General features: G+C 39.2%; 1 protein-coding gene across 1 annotated transcript; it reads right to left on the bottom strand.

Annotated features, from left to right (window-relative positions):
• Positions 1-6273: 6273 nt before the first annotated feature.
• LOC123440041 (GDSL esterase/lipase At1g28600-like) lies at positions 6274-7815 on the bottom strand. The gene is made up of 4 exons (XM_045116636.1): positions 7419-7815; positions 7109-7321; positions 6750-6901; positions 6274-6671 (listed from the first exon to the last, which is right to left on the bottom strand). Exons 1-4 carry the CDS (start codon positions 7681-7683, stop codon positions 6390-6392), a joined length of 912 nt encoding a protein of 303 aa, XP_044972571.1. The 5' UTR covers positions 7684-7815; the 3' UTR covers positions 6274-6389.
• Positions 7816-13220: the final 5405 nt, after the last annotated feature.

The raw sequence follows: 13220 nt of genomic DNA, 5'->3' as shown, positions 1-13220 counted from the left end.
TATTTTCTAAGAATCAATATACTTAACACCGATAATTAAGAACTCTAGCAAGAACGCAACAGCGGCGGGTTCGCGTACGGCCCATGCAAGACCCCATCGGCGATAACGTTGTAGGCCTTCTCAGTCATGTGGATGCCGTCCCAATTGGCGGCATTAGCCAGGGAACCCATAATAGCGGAGTTCTAGTCGCATGTCCCGACGTGGTACCGGCCACCGCCGTCGTAGCATGCCACAAGAGGATCGCCGATACCTGCATGCCCAAACGCAACACGATCGAGCAATGAGCGCGGCGCATGGACCAAATACATATGTTAGTATAGTCTGCCTTAATTAGGAAAAGAAATGCAATCGAGCTGTTGAGTAAATAGGCAATTTTTCGAGTAGATTAATCCATGAAATAATTACTAACATGGCATTGACTAGGTTCATGACATACTGATCACGGAGTATACTAGCAAGTACTACGCATATAGCAGAAACATCTACGCATATAGGCAGTACTACTAGTGTAGACAGAAACAGGAGAGAGATAAACATATCATACCCTCCGATCGGCCAATTGGTCGTAGCAGCAGCGGTGGCGGCAGCAGCATCCTCTGTCGCCTTCTTCTTGGCTTCGGCCTTCTCGCAGACGAGACGGTCAGCTTCGCTTGGTGAAGACATGGCGATGACGAGGGCGACGCGGACGTAGACGAAGCAGACGGACGGAGGCGAGCAGTCGCGTGATGGCTCCCCAAAAACCTAATTGCCCCTCTCCCGTACAGGAACCGGAGAGGCGGGGTTTCGGAGGCGTGCTCTCCTGTCGAGCGTGTACGCGGTAAACAGGACGGAGTCGCCGGCGGCAGCAGCAGTCAAAGAACGAACGTGTGAGGCAGATGTGATCTGGTTCTCGTGACGGCTAGGGTAGGCGATAGCCTGCTTATAAAGGCGGCTGGATGGAGAGACGTGGGCCGAACCCACGTCCGAGTCGGTAACAGCCCACGAACCGACGTCTCGGATCGTGCCATGTCCGTTACGTATTCTCCGTTCCTGACCGGCAAAAATAAGCGCGTAGGTATGAGCTCGGCTCGGCTCATTCCCGCAACAGCATGTGGAAGAGAGACCCTTATAAAGGGGTCCAACTTCTCCTCCACTAGCAGGGTGGGACTAAACTTCCCACCACCTTGTCATGCCACCACCTACATGGGCCCTTGGAGATTTTTCTGAAATTCTCTAATGGGCCTAAGGCCCATCTCTAATTTCAACAATCCCCCACCAGATCTCAAGGGCACATTGTGTTCCCTCGTTCCAATCACTGTTTTAATATACCAGCATTTCAGTGAAGACCTGTTAAGGTTGAGCTTCACCTAGAGCAAGCAGCTACACTCCTTTACAAGTGAACAATGGACTATGCCTTGAATTGTCAGTTTGGCATAAAGGAGCTTCACCACAAGTCTTACTAGTACTAGACTGCCGAAGGTGACCCCTCGGGTGGAGCATATTAGTCACACTCCTGGCCTATTCATGAGTTTACTAGAGATCACCCAAATCTCATAGACTGTGACCAGCAGTCAAGCTCATATAGGTGTGTTCCTCCAAAGTTCGCTTTGTAGGACAGCATCTTGCTTACACATAAGCTTTAGAGCACATTAAGACAGTAGTCCTCCTACCATACAGTATCCGAGAGCATTGCATCTCCAACGGAGTGGGTTAGTAGAGTTACTCTCCTCAGTTCACCACTGGCTTGTGTTCCCAGGTCCTACTTCACGGGATCTCCGATCATATAGGTTGGGTTACTACCATGGCAACTTGTGGGTCTCATACCCATCTCCCTCGATGCACTATCTATCACAACACGTGATAGCCCTTCAGTAAAGGGATCTGCCAAATTCTTAGCCGTTTGGATGTAATCCAACGCTATCACTCTGGAGTTTCTCAAACGTCTAACAGACTTCAATCTCATTCTTATATGTTTGTTGGACTTCATATTGTCCTTTGAACTCTTCACTTTGACAATAACCGCCTGATTATCGCAGTTCATAAGGATAGCCGGAACCGGCTTCTCAACCACAGGTAAGTCCATCAAAAGATCTCGAAGAAATTCTGCTTCGACACCAGATGTGTCTAATGCTGTTAATTCTGCTTCCATTGTCGATCTCGTTAAGATCGTTTGCTTGCAAGACTTCCAGGAAACAGCACCACCCCCAAGAGTAAACATATACCCAGTAGTGGCCTTCATCTCATCAGCATTAGAGATCCAATTCGCATCACTATACCCTTCAAGTACCGATGGGTATCCCGTATAGTGAAGCCCGTGGTTGACAGTACCTTTCAAGTAGCGCATAATTCTTTCAACAGCACGCCAATGAACATCGCCCGGGTTTGCAACAAACCGGCTAAGTTTGCTTACAGCAAACGCAATGTCAGACCTCGTTGCGCTAGCTAGGTACATAAGCGAACCGATAATTTGAGAGAATCTCAATTGATCTATAGTTGTGCCTTTAAACTTTCGAATAAGCACACTAGGATCATATGGTGTTTGAGAAATTTTGCAGTCTGAATATCCAAAGCGACTCAAAATCTTCTCAACATAGTGGGATTGCAGAAGTGTAATCCCACCCTCATCATCTCTCAACAGCTTGATGTTCAAGATAACATCAGCCACCCCAAGGTCCTTCATCTCAAAGTTTTGAGACAGAAAAGACTTAACCTCCTCAATTACTTTGAGGTTGGTTCCAAATATCAGTATGTCATCAACATACAAGCACAATATAACTCCTTCGTCCCCACCATGTCGATAGTATACACATTTGTCAGACTCATTAATAACGAAGCCAAAATATGTCAGAGTTGTATTAAACTTCTCATGCCATTGCTTAGGTGCTTGTCTCAGACCATATAAAGATTTCAGCAACTTACACACCTTTCCTTCCAGACCTTCTATCACAAAGCCATCTGGCTGTTGCATATAGATTTCCTCATTTAGCTCTCCATTCAGGAAAGTCGTCTTAACGTCCATTTGATGAACGAGAAGACCATGAGAGGCCGCCAATGAGAGTAGTACTCGAATGGTGGTCAGTCTAGCCACAGGTGAGTAAGTATCAAAGAAATCTTCTTCTTCTTTCTGGGCATAGCCCTTGGCCACAAGCCTAGCCTTGTACTTTTCAATCGTACCATCGGGCCTAAGCTTCTTTTTGAACACCCACTTGCATCCCAATGGTTTGCAACCATAGGGACGATCGGTTATTTCCCATGTCCCGTTAGCCATGATGGAATCCATCTCGCTACGGACCGCAACTTTCCAGTAATCAGCATCTCGAGAAGCATACGCTTCTGAAATAGAAGTGGGATTATCATCCACGAGGTATACGAAGAAATCATCACCAAAGGTCTTTGCAGTCCTTTGTCTCTTGCCCCTACCAAGGTTTTCCTCGTCATCCTCCTCGGAATTATCATCATGTGTTTGTTCATAATATTCCATAGGAATGGCAGGCTCAGGAGTTATCTCAGATTCCTGTCTAGAAGTGCTTTGCATATCTCTCATGGGAAATATATCCTCAAAGAATGTAGCATCCCTCGACTCCATTATTGTACCGACCTTCACGTCAGGTACCTCAGATTTCACTACTAGAAATCTATAGCCTACGCTATTCTTAGCGTATCCCAAATTAACGCAGTCCACAGTCTTCGGTCCAAGCTTACGGTTCTTGGGGATCGGTACATTGACTTCCGCCAAGCAGCCCCAAGTACGTAAGTACGAGAGCGTCGTCCTTCTCTTCAACCACTCCTCGTAGGGAGTGACCTCATTATCTTTTGTAGGAACTTTATTCAGGACATGACACGCGGTCAATATAGCCTCCCCCCACCATGCCTTGGATAAATCCGATGTATCTAACATGGCGTTAACCAAATCAGTTAGAGTACGGTTTTTCCACTCGACAACCCCGTTTGATTGGGGTGAATAGGGAGGCGTCCTCTCATGAATAATGTCGTGTTCCGCACAAAATGAATCAAATTCGTTTGAGAAGTACTCTCCACCACGATCAGACCGGACTCGTTTAATTTTCTTTTCAAGTTGATTCTCAACTTCTGCCTTACAGATTTTAAAGTAGTGTAGAGCCTCATCTTTAGTATTTAACAGATACACATAGCAAAATCTAGTGGAATCATCTATCAATGTCATGAAGTATTTCTTTCCACCTTTAGTCAACACACCATTCATCTCACAAAGATCATAATGTATGAGTTCCAATGGTGCCAAGTGTCTCTCCTCTGCAGCCTTGTGAGGCTTGCGAGGTTGCTTTGCTTGCACACACGAATGGCACTTAGAACATTTGGCTAAACTTAAAGTCGGGATTAAATTTAGTTTTGCTAGCCGCGACGTAACACCGAAACTTATGTGACAAAGACGTGAATGCCAAACTTCAGATTCATTAACACTCGAATGAATATTGTTCACGACTTTATTACAAAAATATGCGAGGGAAGGCGGAACAGACCTCCGCACTCATACCCGTTTCCAACAAAAAGTCCATATTTTTTAACTACTACTTTATTAGACTCGAATACCAACTTAAACCCTTCTCTACACAAAAGGGAACCACTAACGAGGTTCTTCTTGATGGCGGGGACATGCTGCACGTTCTTCAGCTGCACAATCCTTCCCGAAGTAAACTTCAGATCGACCGTGCCAACACCAAGAACAGAAGCACTCGCGCCATTCCCCATCAATACGGACCCGCGACCGGTGGCCTGATAAGAAGAGAACAATGATAAGTCAGCACATACATGAATATTTGCACCCGTGTCCACCCACCAATCGGTGGACTGACAAACTGTAAATACGGTAAGTAAATTACCGTACCCAGATGCACCACTTTCATTGTTGCCCACAATCATATTGGCAGACTTGGAGTCCTGCGCCGGCTTCTTGTACTTGTTTTGGCATTTGTTCGCCCAATGTTCCTCTCAACCACAAGTATAGCAGCCATCTCCCTTCTTATTCTTCTTGAAGGACTTCTTTCCCTTCTTCTTGAAGTCGGTATTCTGTTGGACAGAATTCATTCCCTTCTTCTTGAAGTCGGTATTCTGTTGGACAGAATTCTTTCCCTTGGGCTTGTGGGAATTGAGGTTTCTCTGATGTACCATATTGGCAGCAGAAGAGCTTTCCACCGCTTTTCCATTGGAGTCCTTTGCTCTCGAGTTCTGCTCAACACTCAGATGGCCAATGATGTCCTCTACTGAGAACTCACGCCTCTGATGTTTCAGAGTAGTAGCAAAGTTCCTCCAGGAATTAGGGAGCTTAGCAATTATACAGCCCGCGACAAACTTGCCCGGCAAATTGCACTTAAGAACCTCAAGTTCTTTAGCTATGCATATTATCTCATGAGCCTGTTCCAATACAGAACGGTTGTCAACCATCTTGTAATTGTCGAACTGCTCCATAATATACATCTCACTCCCAGCATCGGTGGCCCCGAATTTAGATTCGAGCGCCTCCCACAAGTCCTTGGCAATATGCATATGTAAATATGCATAAACCAGCTTATCTCCGATCACGCTAATGACTGCTCCAAGGAATAGGACGGTAGCCTCCTTAAACATCTTCTCCTATTCAGGAGTGATAGTTTCCGTAGGAGTGACACCGGCTACCCAGAACACGTTCATAGCCGTGAGCCATAAGGTGGTTCTCGTTTGCCAACGCTTGAAATAAGTACCGGTAAACTTATCCGGTTTCAATGCAGCAGCAAAACCATTACTCGAAAAATTCCTACAAACATTAGGTTTTTGGATTGTTGAGTAAATAGGCAATTTTTCGAGTAGATTAATCCATGAAATAATTACTAACATGGCATTGACTAGGTTCATGACATACTGATCACGGAGTATACTAGCAAGTACTACGCATATAGGCAGTACTACTAGTGCAGACAGAAATAGGAGATAGATAAACATATCATATCCTCCGATCGGCCAATTGGCCGTAGCAGCATCCTCTGTCGCCTTCTCGCGGACGAGACGGTCAGCTTCGCTTGGTGAAGACATGGCGATGACGAGGGCGACGCGGGACGTGGACGAAGCAGACGGACGGAGGCGAGCAGTCGCGTGATCGCTCCCCAAAAACCTAATTGCCCCTTTCCCGTACAGGAACCGGAGAAGCGCGTAGGTATGAGCTCGGCTCGGCTCATTCCCGCAACCCTTGACGAGGCGTGGCGAGGCGGGCGGCGGAGGAGGAGTGCGCGAGGGCACTTTCTCTTCTCACTCTCCAATAGCATGTGGAAGAGAGACCTTGGGATGGGACTAAACTTTCCACCACCTTGTCATGCCACCACCTACATGGATCCTTGAAGATTTTTCTGAAATTCTTTAATGGGCCTAAGGCTCATCTCTAATTTCAACACGAGCATCGGTTACTGACCAAATCTGTGTGGGTTCTTGAAGATTTCCATGACGGCGCCGAAGTAGTCAGCGTAGATGAGCTTCACCCGTGGATGCTGCGCCATGAGCCTATTGACCGCATTGGACAGCGCCATGTTGTGCCTCATGGAGAAGTCGTTGTACCACCTGAGGCAGCCGAACTTGTCGTAGTCTGCAGGGTTGCCCGTGTGGTAATCATTCAGGTACTTGGGCACGCACCCGATGGGGAAGTTCCCCGGGATCATGATCGTCCTCGCGCCGAGATCGACGAGCTCCTGCATGGTATACGATGACAAATGAAACCATATACGAGAACGATACATGGATGATTTGTTTGTTTGTATATAAGGTACTTGGGCAACACTGATGATGCGGTTGACAACGTCTGGGATGAACTGGTAGGCTGTTTCACGAGTATGATTTCTACCGAAGAACAAGAAGTTGTAGTCGTTGCCACCGATCTCACCCAATATGATGAGAGACTCTCCGAGGAGTCTCCTCGCACCTGGCAGATCATTAGCCCAATTAATAAAGCAGTTTTAGCTTGCATGCATGGACGCTTCGTTCCTCCTTTTCAAAAAATAAAAAAACAAAAATGCATGCATGGACGCTTGGTTAAATTAATTGATACAGTTTTAGGTAGCCCAATTAACTGAAACTGGTACGTTTTTAGCGTGCATGATGCTTGGACACGTGTGGTTAATGTAATTACCGGGCCCTGGTGCTATCCGTTTCACTACTTCTTTGAACCAGCCCATCTGCATGCCGAGGTTGGCAGACCCTGGAATATCCATGTTCCATCTTTTGAAGTACTGTGGGGGAAGCGCCGTGGCAGCAAACACGGCGAAGTTGGCACCGAATGTGCATTGTCCCGATCTTTGCTCGGGTAAGCTTGGTTGTACCAGCGGCAGACCCAGCGCTTGCGCTGCAACACGTACGCACACGCTTGTCAACAGTCACAACCACACACTACTGTGAACACAAAGGGGTAGTTAGATCCATGTGATGTGCAGTGCACTCACCGTAGAAATCAAGGAGGACGCGCCCGTCACAGACGCGGCCTGTGGGGTGGTGGAAGAAGGTCATCCCATATGGGAACTCCTTCAACGCGTTTGGAGCGCTGCCGGTCGAATACACGAAGTTGCCGGTGTCGATGATGGAATCGCCGAAGGCAAAGATGCGCTTGTAGCAACTAGCAGATGACCCGCGAGCGCTGAGCAGCAGGACCACCACGACGACGAGGATGCACCAGGAAATGGAACGGTGTCCTTGACGCTCCTGGGCCATCGTAACACTGCTGTTGCCACAACGTTTGGAGCCTGAGACGGTGACTGGTTTGTGATCCAGAGGAGTTCATCCGGCCTTCTTTTTGTAGCATCTTCACGTCGAATTCTACTAGCAGGGGTATAGTAGGCAGAATGGCAGTGAGTATGGTGACATCGTAAAGATACATTTCTTGCAACTTTTTTTTTATGTATCTAAAGGATTTTTTTTTTATTTACTCGGGTGATCTAAAGGATAGATTTATATCCTCTGTATATAAATTTTTTTTTTTTGCAGATGATCTAAAGAATAAAGTTTTAGTTTTTGCGGGTGATCTAAAGGATTGATTTATACCCTCTGTATATAAAGTTTTAGGTTTTTTCAGGTGACCTAAAGGATAGATTTGTATTCTCTCTATAAAACGTTTATTTTTTTCGGGTGATCTAATGGATAGATTTATATCCTCTGAATAATATCTTCGCGGTGCCTGCACATAATCTTGATAATACAATACAATAAATCCAAGATCTATGATACATCAAACTGCACCAGGGCACATACACTAATTGCACCGTGGCATATACATTAATTTGCATGTATGTATCATATTGACATAATATTACTATGAAAAATATACTCTTCATATATCTCTACCTAATATATATATATATATATATATATATATATATATATATATATATATATATATATATATATATATATATATATATATATATATATATATATAGGTAAAATGTTTGGGGCACCTAGGTGCCTGGGCACCTTGATTGTTTTGGAAATTGTGGTTTATTTGATTAGCTTCCTAATTATTCTTCATGCAAGACTTTCCATACTTATGATTCTTTTTTTGTTTCCTAACTATTAGGCATGCAAGACTTGCCATATAATAAATAATATTAATGTCTGATTTTTATTTGATCTGATATGGTTATCTATTGCGCGTATTTTTGTTTCCTAGATACCTAATACATGTATATAATACCTACTAACATATATACTTAATAATTTTTAAATTGTTACATTTTATTTCTGTTTTCTAACTATCTAATATAGGTATGAAATACCTACTAATGAAATTATGTACATACGCGGGTAGGTATATAACCAATAGTTTATTTCCTAACTATCTAATACCAGTATCTGATACCTACTAACGAAATTATTTACATACACAGGTACGTATATACCCAGCTCCGTAAAATATGACTACGTATATACTCAGCTACATAACTATACTCGTACATGAGTATTTTCCCACGGGGACAAAAGGTAACCATACCTTTTATAGCCAAGATGATGATATACCTAGGTATTTAATTATATATATGACTTCTTATATTATATAAAAAAAGAAAAAATGCATGTATAAGAAATAAAGTTAGGCACGTACATGAAGCATGCATGGCCGGACTATTAATTGCTCATTTTTTCTACCTTGTTTAATCTATGCATTAAGGGTCCATATCAATCAATAATTATTTCGTAATAAAGGGCTAATGGGTTGACCTATTATGGTTAATACTAATTACACATGCACACATCTTAATGTAATCCAACGGTTTTTAGGCAAGGTGCCATATATATATATATATATATATATATATATATATATATATACATATATATATATATATAGGGTCGCGCTATTCAGGAATAGTTATTCTTCACCCCCTCCATTTTAACATCAATGCATCATAAATTTATGTTCCGTAATTTTTTTACTTATTCCATACGTAAAAGCAGACAGAAAAAAATTTATAATCACCGTAAAAAATACTTTTGTTACGTAAAATCACAAACGTAAAAACATAGTGTAAAATATGCATAAAATGCATATTTTCTTGTCTTACGGCCTATATTTTTAATTTTTGATGTTAAATTTTACATAGTGGGTCAATATGAATGTAACTATTTGTATTTTAAATGTAATTTATTTATGAAAAGTTCATAAGATTACCTCGGGTGAAGAATAACCTATTCTGTATCCTGGATATATATATATATATATATACATACTATCCTATCATTTTTAGTTTATATATACTATATTTAAGATAATCCAAAGTGAATTATCTAAAAGAATGTAAGGAAGCCCATAGTTTTTATTATATTTAGGAAATACATACATATTTGTACGTAAAAAAGAGTATGCTCAAAATATGATACATACTACCTAAAAAGTAGTATATATACTACCTAAGCTTTGTTATATACTACATACTACGCGTGTAAATGCTCCGATATGATAGATAGTACTCAAAACATACGAAACAAAAGTGGGGATAACTACATCCGGTCGTACGAAACATTTGTCGAATAAAGAAAATATCAAACGCTTTTATGAAAAGTCCTTGTCTTTTCAAATAATTAATCCACGATCGAACCATTTTTTTACGTGTTGCATAAAAACTCCTATATTTTAGCTGAACTAAGCCACAGTCCCTCATTAAGTGACAATGAACCATTTTTTCAGTTTTACATAAAAGCTCCTAATATATGTGTTAATCATCCCGGATCGCGCTATTCGCCATCCTGGGTGAGGAATAATTATTTTTGACCCCCATCTTTTTTAACATCAATGCACCATAATTTTACGTTTCGTAAATTTTGTCTTATTTTATACGTAAGAAAAGATCGTAAAAGAATATAATCAACGTAAAAATAGTATCTATCGCATAAAATTACGAACATACAAAAATTGCAAAAAATACAAAAAATTCAATTTTTTTGGTTTCGTGACCTATATTTTTGTTTTTCTTTAGTCAAATGTTACGTAGTGATTCAATATAAATGTAATTATTTGTATTTCAAATGTAATTTATTGTAAATTGATCGTAAGATTATCTCGGATGAAGAATAAACTATTCTGCACCCTGGATAATAAATAGAGTTTCTATGCATCTATTAAGAATTAATATATATTTTCAAATAAACATATCTCTTAAGCTGTAACTCTAATTTTAACTTGTCATATATGAAACTTGATTAGAAAAATGTGTAGCATATGAATATGACATTATTTGACATCTTCATTATTTTTGAAATGCAATTTAGGGTGCAACTTAATAGTTGATGCATGATTCATCTCTTACTTTGTACCGGCATTGGTTGACAAGGAGCGAGCGAAGAAAAAAATATAGTCCTTGGTCATGCTATACTTGCATGAGGTTCTCTCTTTATATATGTTGCGCGATCTAGGACCATATGTATATACCTTATTTTTGTGAAATCCATCCGCATACTTACCATCGGACTATATTATCTTGTTGTAGTGAATATATAAGCAATTTTGTGAATGTACATACACTTATAAATTCATGAACATTATAAGTACATGATGGTTCATTTTAAAGATGTACGATCTATTTGTGTGACGGTCATGAACGTTAATACTGAACCGATAAGTACGATCTTAATTTGTGTTCCATCCGGTGTATGTGAAAGTGATACATATAGGCTTTCTTTAATAAAGTTAATATATAGGTCGGCCTCATTAGTGTCGAACGGCCCACCCAGATGTTGCGTGAGTGTGATTGTAAGTGCATGCCATCAGTATGATGAGTCAGAATCAAAATTGAATCAAAATTAAAATAATGACTTAAACAAAATAAAATGTTTGCTCCCCTCTTGCAATGCACGTGCATGTTTGGTAGTTAATAATAAAGCACAGATTGTTTCTGGTCATCCCTCACCAAAATTGTCCTTAAAATTGCAAACTATTACCAACCAATGTCACCTATAAGTAATAAAAAACGTTTCACAAAAACAAATCTCGGATTGGGCTGGCCTAGTAGGAACCTTCTATACTGCGCTCTGCGTGCTAGGAGACAACACAGCGCGCCTGGACAGGCGCATATACGGGCGAGCTGCTTTAAATTTCGTTTTTAATTTATGTTTTTCCTTTCCGTCATATTTTTGTAGTTTACACAATTTTGGAATTCAAAAAATAAGAAAATAAAACATATGAAAATTATAAAATAAATAATTTGTGATTTTTAAACAATACTTGCAAATTTTAGAACTAATATTAGGGAAATAAAAAACGTCCATGATTTTTTTGAAATATAGTGTTAAAAAACGTACATGAAATTGAACAACAGTTCACCAATTTTGAAATGTTCATGAATTAAAAAATATGCTAGAAATTTAAAAACTGTTCATAAATTAAAAATTACATTATTACTAACAATATATATATTAAATAAAAAACATGTATTTTAAAAAATGTTCATTAATTTCGAAAATTATTCGACCAAATCTATTTTTTTCCCGCCAATTCTAGAAATGGACGTCAAATAAAGAAAAATATTTTCAAAAATGGGGTAGAAGAGGACACATCGCGCCCTTTTGAGCCAGCCCATATACGGACGACCTGCTATAAATTTCATTTTTAATTTCTATTTTTCTTGTCCTTCATTTTGATTTATACTTTACTTACTCTTGAAATTCATAAACTAATCGAAAATTACAAAATGAGAATTTTAGAAATAAATGTATAATATTTCATAAATCATTGTAGATTCAGAAATTATTTGTTATTTTGAATAAACTTTTTGCAAATTTTAGAACAAATATTCGGGAAATGAAAACGCATCTATGATTGTTTTAAAGATATTGTATTAAAAATGTTATTAAAACTAAAAAAAGCCGAGTCAAAAAATCTTCATGATTTTGGAAATTGTTCATAAATTGAAAAGTATTTTATTGATTCAAAAAATATTCATTGATTCAAAAAGATCATGCATTTAAAAAAATGTTAATCAATTTCGAAAATTGTTAAACCAATTTCCATTTTCCTTTCGTCAATTCTAGAAATGTTCGCTCAATCAAGAAATAGTTTTAAAAATGGTCAGAATTTTTTCAAACATTTGTAAAAAGTATAAAATGTTCATGAATTAAAAAAATGTCATGATTTCATAAAATATACGTGAATTGTGCTCAGATTTCAGTATTATTCACGACTTTTGAAAAATGTACATGATTTTCAAAAATTGTTCACGATTTCACAGACATAAGAGTGATAGTGTATCTCGATAACGCAGTAAAATATGGTCATTGCCATTGAAAATTATAACTTTTTTTTCAGTTGCAACGCAGATACCGTTTTGCTACTGTGTGTGTATGTATATATATATATATATATATAATAAATTTTATCTACTACCTGTGGTTGTTATCATCACTTGCATTTTGTATGTTGTATGTAATATCTATCAAATCGGAGAGTATGTACGCGTAGTATGTAATATATAAAATAGTAATGTTTAGGTTGTATATATAATATTTTTTGGTAGTATATATATAGTATTTTGTGTATGTTTTTTTACTTACAAAAATATATATATTTCATAAACATAATAAAAACTATGGGCTAACTTGTAATTTTTTCATGTAACTCACTTTAAAATATCTTATATATAATATATAATCATAATAAAAATGGTAAATTAATAAATATATTACCGCATAATAGTATATGAAACATGTGGGGGTAACTACCCCTGAGTGATAGGATGTATATATATATATATATATATATA

The sequence above is a fragment of the Hordeum vulgare genome, chromosome 3H (assembly GCF_904849725.1).
Source record: "Hordeum vulgare subsp. vulgare chromosome 3H, MorexV3_pseudomolecules_assembly, whole genome shotgun sequence".
Lineage (NCBI taxonomy): Eukaryota > Viridiplantae > Streptophyta > Magnoliopsida > Poales > Poaceae > Hordeum > Hordeum vulgare.
This window is presented reverse-complemented; position numbering and strand designations above follow the sequence as displayed.